At 34.8% G+C, this 21,424-nt stretch overlaps 3 protein-coding genes across 16 annotated transcripts in view; all 3 read right to left on the reverse strand.

Annotated features, from left to right (window-relative positions):
* Window positions 1-726: 726 nt before the first annotated feature.
* Window positions 727-1,839, reverse strand: LOC108074966 (uncharacterized). Its single transcript, XM_017167199.2, has 2 exons — window positions 1,781-1,839; window positions 727-1,699 (listed from the first exon to the last, which is right to left on the reverse strand). The coding sequence occupies exons 1-2, from the start codon at window positions 1,809-1,811 to the stop codon at window positions 732-734; spliced, it is 999 nt and encodes a 332-aa protein (XP_017022688.1). The 5' UTR covers window positions 1,812-1,839; the 3' UTR covers window positions 727-731.
* Window positions 1,840-2,046: 207 nt separating this feature from the next.
* nuf (rab11 family-interacting protein nuf) overlaps window positions 2,047-21,424 on the reverse strand; it is a 53,366-nt gene continuing 33,988 nt past the window's right edge. For 5 of the 12 annotated variants that reach the window (XM_017167471.3, XM_017167468.3, XM_070286031.1 and 2 more), the window contains 5 exons: window positions 4,661-4,795; window positions 4,141-4,597; window positions 3,926-4,074; window positions 3,655-3,693; window positions 2,047-3,355 (listed from right to left, as the gene is read on the reverse strand). In XM_017167471.3, coding sequence (XP_017022960.1) covers window positions 3,227-3,355; window positions 3,655-3,693; window positions 3,926-4,074; window positions 4,141-4,597; window positions 4,661-4,795 — 909 coding nt within the window. In that variant the 3' untranslated portion in view covers window positions 2,047-3,226. Of the gene's footprint in view, window positions 3,356-3,654; window positions 3,694-3,925; window positions 4,075-4,140; window positions 4,598-4,660; window positions 4,796-4,870; window positions 5,067-8,493; window positions 8,662-8,825; window positions 9,809-21,424 lie in introns of those variants that run through there. The other 7 variants (XM_017167472.3, XM_017167470.3, XM_017167467.2 and 4 more) reach the window with 6 other exon arrangements.
* On the reverse strand, window positions 16,435-17,371 carry LOC108075170 (peptidyl-prolyl cis-trans isomerase). 3 transcript variants are annotated; one of them, XM_017167477.3, is made up of 2 exons: window positions 17,212-17,371; window positions 16,435-17,151 (listed from the first exon to the last, which is right to left on the reverse strand). In XM_017167477.3, the coding sequence occupies exon 2, from the start codon at window positions 17,111-17,113 to the stop codon at window positions 16,619-16,621; it is 495 nt and encodes a 164-aa protein (XP_017022966.1). In that variant the 5' UTR covers window positions 17,114-17,151; window positions 17,212-17,371; the 3' UTR covers window positions 16,435-16,618. The 3 variants fall into 3 exon arrangements, with proteins under 3 accessions (XP_017022966.1, XP_017022969.1, XP_017022968.1); XM_017167480.3 differs by having other exon boundaries at window positions 16,435-17,113; window positions 17,212-17,360; XM_017167479.3 differs by having other exon boundaries at window positions 16,435-17,167; window positions 17,212-17,308.

The raw sequence follows: 21,424 nt of genomic DNA on the forward strand, positions 1-21,424 counted from the left end.
TTGAATGAAAAATTCTACAAGTTTACAAAAGCAACATTATATTATCAAAAATTGGGAAAGATAAGTCAAATGATGTCCTTGCAAGTGTTCTTCAATTACCTGTCGAAAAACAGAGTGTGTATCTGCATTATTATGCCTCTAATTAACTGAAGGTACACATTCCCATATACCTACCTAGGTACATGTTTATCCTGGCCACACTTTTTGGCCAGGCTCTTACAGCCTTCGCCATCTCATCAGCATAAAAGTTTTTAATGAGCCATTCCACCTACATATACACACAAGGGGCTGAAAATGGGGTTGTTACTCAGATGTGAGACGAATTTGTTATGACAAGCTCAGTTGACACATTTTAATTAAATTTAATTAATGCATTCAGGAGCATCCAGCCACCGTGGCATAAGCCAAAAACGTAATGCTACCACAGAGTGGATGAGCTTTAAACTGGGGGAAAACGAGGAAAATTCTTTGGTTTACAAAGTGTGACATTTGTAGCCTCAGGCAGGCAGTGTTTTTTGTAATTGGAACATGTGTAGGACCTTGACACTTGACACCAACAAGGGGATATGGAAGAGATATAAAAAATATAATCAAAGACTAAGTAAACTTTTCTCCATAATAAAATCAATGAATCCAAATCTTCTTTAAATAATATACTTGATGTACGTTTCTTTATATAAAAATGATATAGGATAAATTTAAAAATAATATGAATTTATAGAGTGATGATCTTAAAGCTTCAGGTCCTCCTCCTTGCAACGCCTCATGCAAACTCCCAGCCGGCAGACATCCTCGTCCGTTGCCCGGAAGGTCGCCTCACGATGCCGGCAATTGTATGTGTCCATCACACACTGATTGGCAAACTCGTGGACACAGAAGCCATTGTGGGCGCACACCGGGATATACTCGTGCTTGGTGCACAACTCATCGCAATTTTCCATGGACTGCGGGGGTATTGGCTCCATTGTGTCCATGGGGGACATGGTGGTCATACCACCCATTAGCAGGTGATGACAATTCCTGGTTGGTACTCGCTTGGTTATGGCCGAAGGCGATGTAGTGGTTGGACTTGGTGGCATCACTGCAACTGGCTTGAGTTCGGAGGCATCGGGTATAGGGATGCCAGGGTTGGGGATTCCATGATTGGGGATGCCAGGGTTGGGGATTCCATGATTGGGGATGCCAGGATTGGGTATTCCATCGTTCGGGATGCCACGGTTAGGGATTCCATGATTAGGGATGCCAGGATTGGGAATGCCATGATTGGGGATGCCAGGATTAGGGATTCCATCGTTCGGGATGCCACGGTTAGGGATTCCATGATTAGGGATGCCAGGATTGGGGATTCCATGGTTAGGGATTCCAGGATTGGGGATTCCGTCATTCGGAATGCCACGGTTAGGTATTCCATGGTTTGGGATGCCACGATTGGGTATGCCATGATTATATCCTCCAGAGCTCGAAACAGATCTTGCCATCCGTACTTTATTCTCCATCTTAACCGTGGGTGGCACCACCACCTCCTGGACTACATGGACCTTTCCCGGCTTAATCTCCTCCACAGTGGCCACCTCCTCCCTGTCCTGATTGTTAAGGATCACTGGCTTTCCATTAGACAGCAACGGCACCTGGATGGTAATGCGACCGATTTCTGTATTTGGCACAACCTGCGCTGTGGCGAAGACAACACACAGCAGCACTGAAAGAAATTATGAGCAATTTTAGTAGTAACTCTCAAGGATATTTGGATATTATTTATAATATGACATCCTTGTCCCACCTGCGGCCAAAGGATAACAAGTCTTGAGCATTTTGCAACTTCAACTCCAATGTCTTCTCTGTCCTTTTGAGTTGAGATCAACTCTTCTTATATAACAATCTGAAAATCATTAAAATCTTACGCAATATTCTGAACCAGTTATCATCCAGCCGCTTCCTTAATAAATTTGCATTCATTTGAGGCATTGTCTTGGAACGGGTTTTCATTCAATTAGCAAAACGCTTTGGTTTTAGGGCCGCACCAAAAAAAAGAAGAGGCTTGGTCACTTAATTTTTTATAAAATATTTATCCGTTTTTATTTTGACATAAGTTTTGCGTATTGTAAATTAATTTTAAAAATTCCATGTTATTTTTCACATTTACTTAGTATGTCATTAAAATTTATGGACTTCTTTTCTATATTAAGTGTTTAACTAGGCCTTAAAACACTTTAAAAACCTTTGTTTAAGGCAATCAAATTTTGATTAATGTTTTCTTTTTGAATCTTAACTTTGCTGGGTTACTAACATATATATATATTTTAGCTATAGTTTAGGGTTGACCGCTGGAGTTAGACTATTAGGGATCGCATTTTCAAAACAAAAGAGACCTTGGATCCCTAAATGTTTGCACATTACGTCCTTTTAATGTTCAGTTATTTATAAATATATATATTCAGAGTATGTTTAAGTTTCAACTGCTGTGCTATACATTGACATATGTTTTGAGAGTTATGTTTTAAATATATAGTATATATAGTATATGTAAGATCCACTTTAAACTAAAACACCGACTGCATATCCTGGGATTGTCCATACCATAAACGCAAATTTTTCTTCGATCAATCTTTTTTTCTGATAACTACTTTAGGGGCAAACTTAAGAAGATTTTTCAAGTGAAACTTCAAAAATGTGTTAAAATATCATTTAAACTTTTAAAAATATGTAAAAAACTCCAGTTAAAAACCTTCTCAGCTGCTCTAAATCAACAAAATTGGAATTAAACTCCTAACAAACATTAACACTTCATAAAAGTTCTTCAATTTCAATCAGAGATAAAATAATGGGTCTCCATTTTTAGTTAGTTTTTTTGTTGTGTAAAGAATAAACATGCATTTAAGACTTATAAACTAACAAGATTTATGGTTAACACTCACTATACAAGACTCAAGTTATACATTTTACAGAATTTCAGGCTCTCTCACTTTTTACAAAACATTTAAGGATCTTCTTCTTTTTGACATACAATCTTTGTGTTCTCTTTCAGTGTTGTTCTGTTTTGGTTTTTTAAAAAAGAGTACAATAATTTTTGTTATAAAATAAATTACTTCTTAAATGTAAGGCATAAATACATGTATATATATATAAAGTTTAGCTTAAAAAGTTAACATAAAGGTATTATTTAGTTAGTTTAGTGTTTAGTGTTTAGTGTTAGGTGGTAAGGTGGCATTGGGGTTGCTCCTAACGCTCACTTCCTTTCCATGGGTTTGACCTCCAGCAGCTGAGGATAGTTCTCCACGATATTGAGTAGGATTGTATCGATATAATGCTTTAGCCGAACATTTTCATCCTCTTTTTCCTGGAAGGCCTGTTGCAGCTGCAAAATATATTTTTATTATTAATTATTATAAAATATTAAAATATATTTAAACAGAGATTAAAGAGTTTTTTAATATATACACATAATGAAATGAATGTTAAAAATGTCCTGGATGAGTTTTTGATAAATTAGAAGACCATGAACCATTTTAAAATGTAAAATTTAGATTTAGATTTAAATTTAAGTTTTAGTTGCAAGTTGAAAACTGCTTTGCGTGCTCAATAGCTCCGAAACCGTGTTTTAATCATAAGTTTTTCTGTTTTGTTTTTGTGGTTTTGGCGTGATTGAAGCATTACCTGACTTAAGGATGCTAATGTGGCTGAATCCACAGAATCCTGTAATACAATAAATGTCATTTTAAATATGGATAAAAAATATATATTTATAAAGTTTCAAAAATTAAATGCAGGGCAGGTACTTTAGGGTTTCTACTAGCGTCTTCTTGGGGTTTTCTATTGCGGTGACTGTGCGTATTGTGTGTAACTAGACTGTGTTTGGATGATGGATTTTGGACTATACTAAAAAGCATAAGCGGGAGAGGTCTAAAATCGGTCTTAAGCTACACACCTGGGCTTGTGACATCTCCTCCAGTTCCTGGGCCAAACTATTGAGGGTTCCATTAAGCAAATGGCGACCCTGCTCCACGCCATTGGTCAGCATGGTGGCCTGGTTGCTGAGCATTGTGGCCTGCAGCTCCTCGTTTTGCTCTTCAAGGGCTGTAATATATATAATAAAATTTAATTAAAATTCATTATAAATTTCTATTTACTAAGTAAACTCACTTCGATTCTTCTGGCGCATCTCCTCCAGCTCCTGATGCAGCTCCTCCAGTCTTATGCTCTCCGGCGAGGTTGTAGGCATTGCCCTAGCTCCGCTCTCCTCGCGTGCCTTTTGCAGCTCTCGGCTCAGCTCCAGCATTAGCTCTTCGGCTGACTTCTTGGCCAACTCGTTTTGACGCAACGCCAAGGCCTGCTCCTCATGCTCCTGCTGCAGGGAGGCAATCTGATCGCGGGCCAGCTCTAGCTGTTCCTCGGTGCGGTGGAGATCATTGGCCTGCTTGTCGCACAGGACACGCAGTCGGGCGGCCTCCTCACGCAAAGCTACAGCCTCGATTTCAGTGGCACGGATCTTCATTTGACAGTTTTCATCCTGCAGCGAGGCTTCACGCTCCACGCGGGCCAGGATCTCGCGATGACGCTTCTGTTCCTCGGCCAAACGCTCCTCGGCACGCAGCTCGGACTAGGGAATTTTATATAATTATTATAGTTTTTATAAATAAATCTTAAAGCTTATAATACATACCTCCCGGTACTGCTCTTCCAGCATATGATATCGCGCCTGGAGCACTGCATATTCGGTTTTGGTGCGTGTTGTCCGATCCTCGGCTATATTCTGTGTATCCGATAGATCCTCAACCTTGCGCTGCAGCAATTCCAGCTGAAAAAATAAACAAAATACAAATAAATAAATTATAAAATTAAATTTTAAGGTTTCTTGTAAGACACAACTAACACAATCGTTTTTCATGTGCCGCAAATCGAGTAGCAGATCGTTCACCAACTGCACATCAGCCATGGGATATTTCACATACATTTGCCTATCTAGATATGTATATATTTATATAGCCGAGTTTATGTTTATTTTCCACACATATTTCACGTCTTCTTTTGAGAAAAATTCAAATTATTTGTGCCTCATAGCGCTCAGTCTTTGCTCAGTTGATGGTCGAAGCAGAACTGTCGAGACAGCTTGTTATATTTTTTCAAAACGCACAGAAAATGCTGTTAATTACACTAGTCAGCACAATAAGGAAGCCTATGCATTAGTATTGAACGTTGCTAAATGCAAGAAATAATTAAGTTTCTTTAGTTTTGTTTACAAGTGTCATTTGGCATGCCTTGCCCATATGAATCTCATGAATATTGAGCATACGCCCCGTGTGCCAGCCACTTTTGAAGAAGGCGTTCAAACATTCGGTTAACTATTTGCTGGCATGTGCAAAAAATCTGTTTTCGCTTTTACAGATTGGGATGGCTGCTGTTTTTTTTTTTGTGCACAATTACTCATGACCCACTCCCACACAGATTTAAAAACGCATTCAAACTGAGAGCATGAGCAAGAAGCCTGCTCTTGGAGATAAGAAATGTGCAAGATGAGTGAATAATACAGAAAGTCTGTATATTTGTGATAATAGCAGGGCTATTTTGCATGTTTAATAATATTTATATTATAAATAATATATTTATTACAAGTATTCCAGCAAGAAAGTTTATGTAAAGTAAATCTATATATATTTTTGAGATTACTCCGTGATCAGAGCGTGTTTTAGTATAAAAATAAATAAATAAACTAATAAATAAGTATACTACATTCTTGCTTATAACATTTTTATAGCACCCTCTTGTTTCCTAAGCTCGCAAAAATGTAATTGAAAAGTTCAAATAGCTTTGTGGCAAGTGCCTTTCATTCTGGGTCGCTGCCTCAATAGCTCTCCAACTGTGCAGCATAGGGTTCAATTAGGCTTAATTAAATGCAATTTGCTGGCCAGTTGACATTTTCTATACGTTTTGTTATTGCCCGATTTACAGAGTGTATGACACTATATAGTATTAGATCGCGGAAAGAGCACACACGAACACACAATCGACGTCAAAGGCGGCGCGGCAAGTACTGGGGCCTAGGGCCCCCAAAAACCAAAAACAAATAAAACTCGCGAGGGAATCGAAATGTAGAACCGTTTGGAGAGTGAGAGAAAGACCGGCGGAGAAACTGAGAGAAGAATAAGCCTGCTGAGTCAACTGGCAAAGTACGATATGGACAGGGGTCTCAATTAGGGACTGCGGGTATGTGTACAATGAACCATGCCAAAAAAAAAGTAGCCAAGCATATTATATAGAAACTAGAATTTAAATTAAATGTTTACTGCCGAATTCTGCTGAAAAAAATAGAGACGACAAAGACTGAGAGGGGCAGAACAAATAGCAGCGAAAAAACACAAGTCGCGTCTCATTCAGAAACCGTTTCGGTGTGAACGTAAAATAAACAACAGCAACAAAAAATATAAAAAAAAGAAGAAGAAAAAAACAGAAAGCCATAAAAATAAAATGTTGCCGAGGGCATAAAGTGAAAACAATAAAAGTGTAAGACAAATTGAGTAACAAGTGACGAGGAGTTGAGTAGAGAAAAATATAAAAGAAGAACTTTGAGACTATGAAATACCCGGTAAACAATTTAAAAAAATTTTGTGGCATTCCAAAATAATAATAAATACTTTTGAAAACATTTTGCTAGATTAATAAGACCTATTAATTTGCTAAATATAATTTTATATATATTATTTTATAAATTATATTTAAATAAATATTTTACATGAATATTTTTAAGCAGAAAATTAATATTTTATAACAAAAAATCAAGATACAAGAAAGAAATTACCTTTAATTATTTTTTTTTATTTTTAAGGTACCCAAAAACAATACGAGATTTATGGCTACTATAGATTTTTTTCATGCGTCACTCTTTTCTTTTTTTTTTCTCCGCCATAAAAAGGTCTTCCCCGAGGTCATTAACAGCCCCTCGACCTCTTTGGTGGCCCTGTGATTTTTCCAGTCTCGTTTTGACAAGCTGAAAGGCACGACAGGTGCGACTGAATGATGGGAAATTTTTAATGACAAGTGCGGAAATATGCAACAGATGTTTGGCTACTATAAAGGTAGCAAGAAAAACATAATGTAAAATAAGGAAAATTGGGGGAAAATTAGGGGAAAAAGAAACTATAAAAAGAACAAGGTGTCAACAAAGAATTGAGGGATAGGATAGATTAAAAGGTATTTACATTTAAATATTCATTTTAATTTATATTAAAATCAATGGTAAAAGGGAAAAGGATATATACAAAATAATTTGGAAATAAATAAAATAGCTTATATAATTCCTTTCAATATATATTCCCATTTATTTTCAAGGTTCTTAATTTCTTAAAACAAAAAAGAAATCAACTTCCTCGTTAACAGCTCATAAATAACGCCCTGAAAAACAATTGGGAAAAAACTTTGAACACCCAGACATTATAATCAGCATTAGCTTTGACCCCAAAAACGAAAATCTTAGCTTGCAACATACACACTCACAATGCTTCCTCCCTTCAGCAATTGTTACATTTATCAAATGAGTTTCCCCATTCGAATATAGTAAACAAATCTAGCATCCGCTGGAGAAATATCGCTTTACAGAAGCCCAGATGCTGACCTCCGGCAAAGAGGCGCTGATAATTGGAATCTCTGGACTCCCATTTGTCGGCACAGAAGTGGAAATACTAAGCTTTATAATTGGTTACATAAAATGCTGGGAATGAAGACTCTATTCTTTTTTTCTCTGCCCTCAAACTAGAGCAATCGCCTTAGAGATTAACGTTCCTTGGTGCTTTTTCTTTTTAATTTTTTCCTCTCCACATGAGCTTGCTTCTGTTACTTTCGTTGACACATTTTCCCTTCACAACTAATCATTAATTTTGTTACAGTTTTTTTTCTTTTAATTTTTTTTCTGTGGTATCATTAGTTTTAGCTTCAACTACTAATTTCTGAAAATACGTCTGTTTTCCTTTTCTTCTCTCATTGATGATTTGTGACTGATGATCTCATTTGACGAAAAGAATATATGGTATATATTTTGTTTATAGTCAGCAGATGTCTGCCAAATTATAAGGCAAACATAACAAGACTTTTTCGACTTTGAAATTTTATTTTTGGTTTAGTTTTCAGCGTTGAGAAAAAGGTAAATATGTCAAGGAAATTGTAAACAAAAGTTCACAGAGTGGGGAAAATATTTGGAAAGGTGGAAACATTTTGGTGAGCAAAGTCTAGGGTTGAAATTACAATTGAAATATTATTTATCATAAGTTTCTTTTGGAAATTTAAGTGAAATATGCCTTAAATTTTAATAATAAGTTATTCTAAATAAATGTTTTGTATTTTTAAAAAAATTTTTTGGCTCTTCAAAGATTACTTCAAGACAGGTTTAGCTTTAGATTTGTATTTATTTAAGTATCCTTAACATTTTATCTCTATATCTGCAGCTTTTTGTAATTTATTATTTATTTAAACACTGAAACATTAAATTTCCTTTCAACAACTCACATCATTTGTCTCCAGCATATTGATTTTCTTTAAAAAGGTTTTCCCCGATTAAACTGTCAAATTTAAATAGAATTTTCCACGAGCAAAACAGTTGAACTTGCGGCCTTTTCAAGTTAGACTAAAGCAAATTGCATTCAATTGCTGCTTATATATGCTTATATACCTAATGAACTGGACATTATTGACAGGCCACAGGTACTGTAATTCACAATATACTATATACTAATGTCATGACATGCTAGGTACAAAAATAAAGTGGGGGACTGCCAAATGAACCCTGAACTTTAGATGAAATTAACCCCTTAATCGGGGGAATGTATAAACCAGCTTACTTGCTCATTGAAATTATCGCAGATTTCGGCACTGAGAGCCCCGTTCATCATGCCTCCAGGTCCGGATCCTCCTGATCCTCCACCACCAACACCAACTCCTCCTCCTCCTCCGCTGCCGCCGTTGCTGTTTTCCTCAAAATCACAGAGTAGTTTGTTCTTGAAATTCTTTAGATTCTCCAATTTGAAACCGTTGGTGTTGGTGTTGTTGGTCTTGTTGTTGAATTTACTTGTTAAATTCTCCAAATTGTAAATCTTATTGTTGTTATGATTGATATGGTTATTGTTGTTCGATTCCAGGCTGTTGTTATTATTGTTCGTCTCCAGTTTGTTTTCAATGAAAACAAGAGAACTGGGTTCCGAGTTCGATGGCACAATATCCTCAAAATCCGCTGGATTAAGGCTAAGGAAGGTCTCCTGATCGATCAGTATGGGTGGATGGTGTTTACCAACACCCAAGCTATAAGCGTTGCTCAGTGGATTCTGAGAGGCACTTGTGTTGAAGCTAAGATTCAGATCCTCTAGACTATCAGTGGATAGCTTCCGATGGTTTTGCTGGGCTCCTCCGATCCTGCACTTGTTGTTCAGATTGTTGTTCCTGTTGCTCTGTTGCTGAGGTGTCGTGGGTCCAACAAACTCGAACTGGCCCGCCCACATATCATAGGCTAAGTCGATACTGTCGGGCTGGCTGGCAGGTTGACTACTCATGGTTTTAGTTAGTAGTTTTTCTTCCACGTTTGTTCTTTCTTTTTTTTTTGGCTGAATGGTTTTACTGGGGCGTGGCACTGGTTTTAGGGGGCGGTTTGTATGTTTTTACACTTTATTTTCACTTGTTTTGATATTTTTATATACTTTTGAGTGGGAAGACTGTGTTTTGTCTTAACTTTGTAGGCACATTATTCAGATATTTTGGGGTTCACTTGAGTTTTCTTAACTCTCAATCATTTTTAAGGCACTTTTCTGGGCATATTTAGGCTTGGCTCTGGCTAAAGGGAATATTTTATAAATAAATTTAGTATTTTTAGATTAATTTAAATGGAATCCATGGTTTTATTTTATTGTTTATTTATTTTATTATTTATTTGTGTGATTTTGTAGCTTGGAACGGTTTGATATGTTTATTTTTTGGCTATTTTTATTTATTTAGAAACTTTTTATATAAAATCTGTTTATTTATTCAACGGTTTGTACTTTTTCCTATATTTATTTTAAAGAAACCCCTTTTTTCACAGAATTTTTGCTAGAAATACTTGCAAACATAACAATTCTTCTGCAGATCTTTGCTCCAAGATTGTCTCCCTCTCTTTCTTCTACTTTTCCTTACCCAAAAAAGAGTTTCTTGATCTCCCGGAAAAGTTCATCGAATAAACAAAAGAACTTACATTTCCCCAAGCACCAAAGCGAATTATGCAAAGAAATAATAAATAGAAGCTTTAGCAAATGATTCTTTCCGCCTTTGTATCTCTTGTTGGCCTTTAGCACAATTCTTAACAAATTGAAGGGTAATTGTTTTGGATTTGAATTCGGATTAGATTGGGCATAAGATGGGTTACAATGTAGAAAGCAGAGCAAAGGCAGAGAAAAGAATGGGAAAAAAGCCATAAAGAATTTTTCTGTATTTCATGCAGGAAATGTTCGCCGGCAAAAACAAAAGAAAAAAAAAATAAACAAAAGAACCGACCAAGATAGTCTCTGGCTCTAGCAATTCTTCGCCACTCTCCTCCCAAACCAAGTCTCGTTCTTTCTACACGACTGAGTTTGGTTGGTTTTTCTTCAGGGCTTCTGGCTGAGTTTAATTTCCTAGTTGAATTGATGAACTTCGTGTAGATAAAACGAGGGAAAACAGCAAAAACAAATAACCCAAGAGGAGGAAAAACTGTTGGTGCATGCAATTCTTCTGCCGTAACCAAAAGAATTGCATAATCAACTCAGATACCGTCTTGGCTGTTCATTTCTCTCTCTCTTCTGAGACTTTGGATGATTCAATGTATAATGCCGAGCAAAATGTGTCATGAATTTGAGTTTTTCATCTTGGGGTAAATTGTTTATAATAAATTTTGTGATTCACAAGCGCTAAGAAATAGGAATTACACACAAAAAATTAAGAGAGACAGCAGAATAAGCTACGATTCTGCACAATTGCTCGAATGTCAAATGGGTTTAAGTGGCTTGTCAAAATAAATTTGAATTTATTTGTTTTACTCATATTTTTTTGCCAGCTAAGAAATGAGAACAGCAGAGGAAAAACTATACATAAAAATGTGTAATATTACTAATACTTGCACCCAGACAAATGTTTTTTCCACTCTGACTAATGTTTCAATCTAAAAATATATAAAACTCATTTATCAATCGTAAAATCCTACAAAACAGAAGCTCACTAAACTTGACCACAAGACTCATTGATCTCTAGACAATTTTGTCAATGAAGCCTGACGAACAACAACATTAAAAACAACAACTTTCACCAAACAACTTTGGTTACTAAACAACTGAAAATGACAACAATCCAGACTGTACATCTTGAGCAACTTGTTTAGGTTTGGAAAATTCAATGAAAATTGAAAGTAAGTGAAATAACATTTTCTATTTTTCAAACTGCAATATTTCCAGATCTTTATGCAGTAGCAGACACGTTTTATGAGGCATCGCATTGCATCTTTCATCGCCTCCAGTCAAGGAATGTTTTTTTGGGGTTCAGATGGGGGGATCTACCATATAATGGATGCACACGCGCCGGTCCCGGAACTATTAAGATTTATGTGTTCTCAGATAAAGCGTTTATGTGGTCCCATAAAGATAAGACTTGTTTAAGCATAAATAGCTTGAAATTTTGTGGTAGAGTTGGGATAGGGTGTTAGGTATATATATAGAAAGGTGGAAAGAATTTTAGGGAATACAGAAATTCCTGGGATATTTAGGAAATTAAAGAGTTTTTCATGTATATCCTCTACATTTTTCTATCAAAATAACTTTATATACTACTCTTCCTAAAACTATACCAACTTGCCAACAAAATTCTTGCCAATTATACCCCCATTTAACCTCGATTTCCTGGCGCAGTGTTTTGCATTTTGCATTTGCAATTATTTCTTCTGTTTGTTGCATTTTACATGGCAATAAACCTTTTGGTCGTTGCAACGTTCGCCCCCGTCAAGACAAAAGAACTAAAAGGTGAAACTTAAACAACATGCTAACCCCATTTCTTAGCCCGAAGGAGAAGCGAAAGAGAGGGAGCTATAAAAACTAGAAAGAGGCGACACATAAAAACACGACTGACAACAGCTGTTGGCTGTCACAAAAGTGATCTACCTCAACAAAGGTATTTTCCTGTTTCTAAATTTTTCTTTTTAAGTATTAAATATATATTATATTTGTATAAAAAATATATATAAACATATTCCAGTCACAGTTAGTTACCTATTCATTATAAAAAGAAGACCCAACCAACCCTCTTTTCTCTCTCTTCGATATTTTGTACTGGCAGCAGAGCGTTAAATGAATTTTGTGCCGACTTCTCAAGGCAAGTTCTTAGACAAAAGTCTAAACAATTTACATATTTAGCTCTCCGTTTGCCAGGCTTTTCTTTTGTTTTGACTGTGACCGTTGAGCAAGTATCTAATTACCAAGAAAATGCAATGGCTGGCTAAGTTTGAAATATTTTACTTGGTTTTTTTTCTATTTTAATTTTAGAATTCTAGCAGACTAAACATTCATTTAGTCTTATCAAAGTCACTTTTATAGGCAAGTGCCCTTGTCAAAGCTTAATAAATACACACATATAAATAAAGGTCAAATTGAGGGCCAAATTTAAAGCTGTATAATACTGATAACGATTTTAATGGGCTTAGAGAAGCGACTTTTAATACAGAAAATATTTTAAATAAAAACAAAACATTTTAAAAATATTTTAATCAATGTAGAGGTTATACAAAATATTTTCCAATAATTTTCATTCATTAAATTAATTGTTTAGAGAATTTAAACTATTTTACAATTACTTTACAACATTACTTTTCAAATTCTATCTAAGCCAAATCAATTAAAAACTCTATTTTTTAATAAAGTAATTTCTCTTTTTAATTTCTTTATTTTTTTGTCAGCTCAGTCTCTTGAGATTTCCATATCTTTCAACAATTTGCTGCCTCATATGTGCCTGGCTGGCAATAAAAAACAAAGCATGAAAGAAAATTATCATTAGCTGCTCTTCAACAAAATTGAATTCCACAAAAGATTTGCATACAATGAAAGGAGAAGAAAAGAGAAGAAAAGCCAAGAGATGCAGCAAATATAAAGAGGAGCTCATTAAATGCAAATTTTATTATTTTTTTCTTGTTTTTGTACCTCTGCTGTGCATTTTCCATGCAACAAAGTAAGGCAAGCGAAAACGTCAGAAATGTATACAATGATTGAGCAAAATATATATTATCAGGAATGTGGAATATTTAAGCATTTTTTTAGAGAATTTTGAAAGAGTTTTTGAGCGGTGTAAATATATGAAAAATTATCTTATCATTAAATATTTAGATAATGTTTTTATTTATCAAGGTTTAGGTAATTTTTTAAAATTTTTTTGAGATATTTTTTTTAAATATATTCGTTTTACTCGAATTTTCGCGATTTTTGAATCGTTTAAACACTCCAATATTTACACAACATTTTCCACATTTCTCTCACATAATTTTTAACCGTTTTGTATATATTTTAAATATTTTATTTAAATTTAATAATTACAGAGGAAGCCGGGGGAAAATTCGATTAAAGCACGCGAAACGCGAAAAGCAAACTGAATGAACCAGAAAATTCAGGGGCAAAAAATAAACTGAGGCAATCGAAGAAAGAGAATCTGAGCATAAGAGCAGGCACAAAAGCCGCTCAAAGAGCGTAATCTTTATAAATAGGAAAGAAAGAATAATAATAATCAACAAACAAGAGCAATGACAGCAGCAAGAGCGATCCCCCGAAAAAGAAAACTTTTTCGCCATATGTACGAGGGTGAACATATGGTCTTTGACTCACGAACAGCGCATAATTAACAGGAATTTTTGTATACATATATGACCTAAGAACCCCTCCCAAAAAATCCCTTTCCATATTATTTCTTACTTAATTTTTCATTACAAACAAAAGCGTAAGTGAATATAAGCATGGACACGAACCATGAAAATAACAAAAAATAAAAAGGAAAAGCGAAAAGCTAAATTAACGGGACCCCCTTGGTTTTGTTGATGTCATCAGCGGATTTTCCGTTCTTCTTCTGGTTTTCAGTTATTGTTGTTGCCTTTGCTTATTGGTTTTTATGTTATTTTTCAGTTCCGGTCCGTTGTCTTCTTCTTTTTCTTCGTCTGACTGTCCGCCACGAGCTGTTTGCCGTTAGAAATATATGCCTACTAATTGACGGGCCATCCACTAATGAAAGAATATTTTCTTAGCAAAACTTAACGGTGGAAAATTAATGGAAAATGCTAAGTAAGAGGTATTAAGAGAGGAAGGTACAGCAGGTGTTGTTTTGTTTTGGAGGAACTTGAAGCTAGGCTAATTCAAGGTTTTTTTTTTAGAAAACCTTTAACAATAGGTAAATTATTATATCAGGGGTTTTTAGAAATTAAAACTGAAAATTTAACTTAAAATCCAATTAAAAAAAAAGCAATGATCTTTTTACTGATCACAAATGGCCATAAATTTTGTTTTTCAATATTTTGTTGCATACTTTTAGACTGCATTTTAAGTGATTTTAAATACTGCTTAAATTTCTGTTCATGTTAAGTTTGTACATTAAACAGGGTTTTTTTTTCGATTTGTATATTCTAGTTTGCAACAAAAAAAACCAAAAACTTTTTACGAAAGCTTAATTATTAATTCATGAAATTAAAACCCTAATTATTACTAGCTTTAGTTCATAATCTAGTTTAATTTTGAGTAATTTTTTCACTATTATTCTCTTCACTATCTGCCTTTTTGTCCATCCATAACTGCCACAGTTTTTTTTATCAATTTACAATGCCTCATATCAAACCATCGCTTAACGCTTCTGTGTTATTTATTTTATATATATTTTTTATTTTCTTTCATTTATCATCAATTTCATCGTTTATCAATTTTATGCAACACTTGATTTCCATATATATTTTTTTTCTTCCACAAAACACTCGGCAGACTTATTCAACCGCACTTTTCAATTTAAGATCAATCAAGCAATATTCGCCCCGAGGCCATGGAAATGGGAAAAGAGGGGTTTTACTTTGATTAAGGTTTCTTATTTCTCACAACAGACGCCATATAATATATAATTAAGGCAAGGGGCTGTTGTTTCTTTTGCTTTCATATTAAATAATCGTTTAATGAGCCAAAGCGGGCACCTGACACAGCTGATAAACGATTTCGATCGATAAAAAATAAAAGGAAAACACCAAAAAATTAACACACACTCGCGACGAAACGAAGGTAATTTTAGTTGAATTTCAACTTAATTTTCAACCTTTTTTTTTGTTGGATTTTCACGAGGGCAGCGCCAGCTGCAACTGCATTTTCCTTTGCATTTTCCTTTGCAATAACAACAACAACAAACCGCACGCAAGCCACCCGCGCGAGAGGGCGTCGTGAGAGAGCGAAGAGAGCCCGCGGCCGTTCGCTTCGCTGCTCCGCGTTTTTTCGTGTTGTGCACGCGGCAAGAGTTAAATGCAATCTGAGAGGGAGAAAAGCGGCGAAAAAGCAGCGGAAAGCAGTCGCTGCTGCCTCAGCTGGCGCTGCCGTCGACGCCGGCAGCGACCGCGACTTGTTTTGGGTGTCCAAAAAAATGGGAGAAAAAAGAGGGGGAAAAACAAAACAAACCAAAACAACAGAGAGCCCCAAAAGCAAAGGCAAAACAAAGGCAATGGCAAACTAGAAAAATGCGACTAATTCGACTTAGTAGTGCTGGAAATTCGTATTGCCAAAAGGGAAATTCTAAGCACTGGGAAAAATAAATGGGAAATAATGTTAAAGAAAATGTGTTTTAACTAATTTTATTTTAGTTTCGTATATTATTATGGCTTTAAAAAATCATTTTTAGGCAATTTTGCTTTAGTTTTTAAAATGTTTAGATGGTATATCCAGAATTAGTGGTAAATGTTAATATAATTTAGAATAATATTTAAAAAAATATATATTATGACTCATTTTTCCATATAACAATTTTTAAAAATTTAGTTCTGTTTTTTCCTAGTGTTTTTGATAGATTTTTTTGCAAAATGCATGGGGTAAAGTGGAAAAAAATACGAAGGGGGCAAGGAAAATGACACAAAAGCAAGCAGAATCGAGTGGAAGGAATCAAAAGCGACATATGCCCGAGCATCACTTGAACCAAATTGAGTCAATTAAATGTAATGTGGAAGAAAAATCAAAAGTAGAATGAGTCAGGAAAATAAGTACTTCAGATGATTCAATGGAATGCATTTGAAAGAGTTGTAATTCTAATAAAATATATAGAAAAAATATAAATAACATGATTAAGAAGAGAACAAGACTTTGAAAGACTAAAAATGTAAATATTAAGTAAACGCCAAGTGGAACCTTTTTTTTTATATTTTAGGGAAGAGACCTGAAGCTTTTTAAACTAAAATTAATAGAAATATTCATTTTCAATATATGTATATATTTTTTTCAATTTGTTTAGTGTAATATAATTTTGAAATTCGTGTATCTGCTCGAGTATATCGTGACATTTATATTTAGTGCTTTTGTAATAAGTGTGATTTTGATCTTATTTGAAAAAGAAATTATATATTCAAGATAGTGAAGATGACTTTTCTCCCTTCCTAAAGAGCCCCACAGTCTTCAATTACGATCTTCTTGCTTGTGTTTCCATTCTTCGATCCATAGGATTCCACTTTCTGGACTATATCCATGCCCTGGACAACCTTGCCAAAAACCACATGCTTATTGTCCAGCCAAGTGGTTTTCCCAGTGCAAATGAAGAACTGGGATCCATTGGTATTGGCACCAGAATTGGCCATCGACAGGATACCCGGGCCCGTGTGCTTCAGCTCAAAGTTCTCATCGGCAAACTTGTTACCGTAGATGGAACGACCACCAGTTCCATTCGCTCTGGTAATGTCACCACCTTGGCACATGAAATTCGGTATGACACGATGGAAAGGAGATCCCTTGTAGCCATAACCCTTCTCTCCAGTGCACAGAGCTCGGAAATTCTCTGCCGTCTTGGGCACCACATCTGGACGTAGCTCCAGTACAATCCGCCCGATTTTTTCATCTCCTGCAGCAATGTCGAAATAAACACGCGGCAACGACATCTTCGCAAATGCCGAAAATTTACGTAAGAAAGCCAGATCTATTAGAGTTAATAACTAACCAAAGTTGGGCTTATACTATGAACTATTTTAATATTTACCGAAAGAGTTTTTTAAGGGGGTTTGTGAAATAAAATCTCAGGAGATCCTTGCCGGTGAATGGTAGAAGTTAAAATGAATTATTTTATTTTTTTTAGGTTAATTTGAAAAGAATTAAATTCCAAAGCCTACTTGACATACATTGAGATATTTATAATTTAAATAAACTCACAGTTAGCTGAGTATATTTAATAAAAAATTTTTGCTTTAAAGAAACACACTTTAAAATTATATCTGAAAATTACAAATAAATTTACTCTATTTCTTATATATTCCTTACTTATTTCACAATCGCATATACCCACCCATTTTCCTTATCTTTATGGAACAAAAGTCCATAGACTTTTGCCATTTTTATTGACTTTTATCATTTGTTTAAACGAGACTCTTTAATCAACGCCAAAGCCCGCAAATTGGAAAACGTTTAAAAGCTAACAATATTTGATTTTCTACTATATAAATACGTATGTTTATGTATGTTTTGTTTATTTGTAAAATTAAGCACAAAAATTCAGCAAATATTTAGATGACAAAACAAATAAAGAAGTAGCTCCGTAACTGGTAGAAATATTAAAGTTTTCGAGAAGTCGCAATTGCAATTTGAATTCATTATTTGTTTTTAATTCAATATGCACATATAGCACTCCTTTAAAATCCCACTATATATATACCGATTTGTTTGGGTCTTGACTGTTTTTTGTATACATATAATAGTTGCCAAGGCAACTAATGCTTTTAGCGCTTCCAAAGAATCGTAAGGTAAGTTAAGGTTGGTGTACGATAAGATTGGCTAGCAACCGAGCGAATTGTAAACAGAAAAACTTTAGAAAAGTAAGGCAAGTTAGGTACAGGTATATAGGGGTGGCTTGGTTCAATGTATTTGATAATCAAAGCTATATATATCTTAAAAAATATAAAACAATTTCCTTAAACTCTTCCTTTTACAAAATACCAAAGTTCAAGATGATTTGCCAAAAGCTATAAACTCTGAAAAATCAGTAATTCACACGTCTACTATCCACTGTCTCATTATTTATAATAAATTGTTGTGGCCAAGACAAGAAAAGAAACACAGGCCATAGTTGGCTGGAACAAGTGCAGCCTCAACCTCAACTAAAACCGATTCGTTTCGATTCGCTTTTGACTAGTTACCCATTAATGTAACGCCCCGTTTGCCTTGGACAACCTTGTGCGAAAAAAACAAAAAAATAATATAAAAAAAAATAAAATAATGAACGTAATGACGTAATGGAAAGCGTAGGATTTTGCTCCCACTGCCACGCCCCCGAACAAAAGAGCAAAGGCGCCTCTTTTCTGAACTCGTGTGGGAACATAAATTCACATTATGGCCAATTCTTTGAGGCGATTTTCAGCTTAGATAAAGACCAGCAACACTTTTGTGGGTTCGTTTTTAACACTTACCTCACGGAATTGTTAAGATAAAAGTGCTTGAGGTAGTTTGTGTTGTGCTTACCTGGAAGTAAAGGAAAAACAAAAGAACGAATTATTATTAGATTTGGGCTGTCGACAAGAAACGTAGGATAATAGTGTTATGGTAATAAGGAGAATGTAAAGTCAACATTTTAACTGAAGTTTAAGAGGGGGAAAAATAAGCAAATAAAGATAATCTTGGGAGGTAGGAAAATTACAGCATAAAATAGACTGGCATTAGAACAAGGCCTAAAGCGAGGTTATTAAAAGAAGATTACTTAGATAAACTATAAATGTATTTTTATGTATTTTAAGCTATATTTTATAGTAATTAATTCTTAGCAAAAATAACCAAATAAAACCTTATTTAATAAAAATGTTCCTTAGCATTTTTAGCCCCTAAAATATCCTAAAAAAATCCCCTACTAAATATTTATCACTAAGCCTCCAACAAACCTCATCATCGATCGATTTATCACCTAAAAAGCAGCAAAGAAAAACGGCTTCTGGCACCCACTTCCCATAAAGAAAAATAAAATACAAAATACCACTGAAAATGAGCTTTTGTCTAGCAGTTCGTGCCACCTGCCATAGGGTCTTTCTGTCTGTCTTATCGATTAAACAATTTCGCTGGCACCTTTGACGCCCACCTTAAGACCCCGTCACAACATAAAAAGCATAGAGCCGCCACGAATACGAAGATACTGAGGAATAATACGAAAAATGCGACTAAAAACCATAAACGAAAATCAATTTTTAACCCAAATTGTGGCGTTGACCCAGAAACCAACGAAAAATCGAAAATCTTAAAGACAAAGAGAGACCCACACTCGACGAAGTGATGCATAAACGTTGCAATTATCATAATTAATGCAAATGCGCCTTAAAGTAGACCGAAAGAAAAACGAATTAAATACTTGGAGACGTTTACGAAAAAAAAACGTTTATTTTAAATTGAGGGAAAAACTGTTTTTTTGTGAGGGTATAAATGAGGCAAGTAAATTGTAAATTGTTAGGAAAGGTAGAGAGAAGGGAAGCCTAGTCATACTTTTATTGAATTTAATTGAATGAAGCTTTTAAAAAATGTGGGTAGATTGATTTAAAGCGGGATTTGTAAGCCTTAAGCCTTGATTTAAGTAAATGTGTTTAAATTTGGAATTTTTTTAGTTTAAAAATTAGTCAAAATAATGAATTAAATATAGGATCATTGATTACTAAGCTCAAAAAAATTCTAAGAACTATACAGTCATAAAGAGAATTATTAACAAGGGCTTAAAAATATTAAGAAATAATTCTTATATGAATAAAAAAACAAAAAAAATAATTATACCAGTAAACAAATACTAGAAATATATATATACTCAAGATTTTTATTAAACCAAGAAGTCTGGAATACATAATTCTTTCATAAAAAAATATAAATAAAATAATTCCACTTATTTTATAAAAATAACAATTTCCTTAACACCTGAAGCTTCCTCCACTCCTGCCAACTTCAGCTTCATTTTATATTCCCTCCGATTCTATTTATGCATTCTATTAGCCAGACACCTGGCCCGTAGTTTTGTTTATGCCACGACGATGCCTTGTAGGTGGCTGTTTCCAGTCAACGCCTTCATCAATGTGGCCAAGATATATATGTACGTAAAAAAGACAAGGCAAGAAAGATATTCAATTCGGAAGATTACCAAATCCTAAACAGTTTGCTTGGGCAACTCTCAAGTGATGTCGTCACCGCCAGAGATATACATACTCCACTTGTGCATGTATTAACCCAAAAAAAAAAAAGAAAAACAGATTTCTACCCCACATCTCTCAGCGTCTCTGACAATTGAACAAATTGCAATTGTGGCATTGTCTTGGGCCTGCCTACAGTTATAATTGCATAAGTGCGACGATGCAAATCCAGGCAAAACTCTTGGCCCAATGCAGATTTTAATCAACCCTCTGACAGCTCGCTGGGAAAATGGTAAAGAGAGATGAGATGTCAAGATCGCGGGAGAGAAGGAGAGAGCTAGCCTTATGTAAGATTTTTCCGGTTCAAGCGATTCTTTTCTTCCGGGTGTACAGACTGACCTCGGCTTAATTAAGCCAACGGAGCATTGAGAAAAATTAGTTGGGGGGTTTCCCCCCAAAAACGAAAGGTGAAAGAAAGGAATTAAATAGAAAATCGTATTTGGTGCAGTGAAAATCTTTTTGGATACGCTTAACACTTTTCTGGGCATCGGGCCAAGGTGAGATGTGGAAAGTTTTCACCTGTCCCTATTTTGTGAGAGAAATTTGGGTTTAAAAAAATAAGTGAAAGATATTTTAAGGTGTTTTTAAGATTAAGAATTCAATTTTAAATTAAATGTTTAACAAGTAATACAGGTAAATATAATAAACTAAATATTTAGAACACAGAAATTTGTAGATATAATTTTTCTTGATTTTTGAGAAAATATTTAAGGCACTAAGCTTGCTTTTTTTGTAAGAAATAATAATTTCTTTTACTTTTTCCATCAAATAAATTACAAATTAAATAAAAAACTACCAACTGACACTTCATTAATGTCCCCATATTTTTGTTATAATTAAAACCCCTTATATAGACAAAGTTTCCAGGCAATAACCCATCTCCTTCTGGTCATAAAACCTTTTGTTTTTCCCCCTCTTTTTTCATCTTAGACCTCATTTTGTATGCAGCGCCAAGTTTCACACAACAATCAAGCCAAATGCGAGGCACTTCTTATGACTTGTAATGATCTTTTGGCCCACACGAGCCTCCTCTTCTTTCCTCATTTC

This window comes from Drosophila kikkawai, chromosome 3L (assembly GCF_030179895.1).
Source record: "Drosophila kikkawai strain 14028-0561.14 chromosome 3L, DkikHiC1v2, whole genome shotgun sequence".
Taxonomy (NCBI): Eukaryota; Metazoa; Arthropoda; class Insecta; order Diptera; family Drosophilidae; genus Drosophila; species Drosophila kikkawai.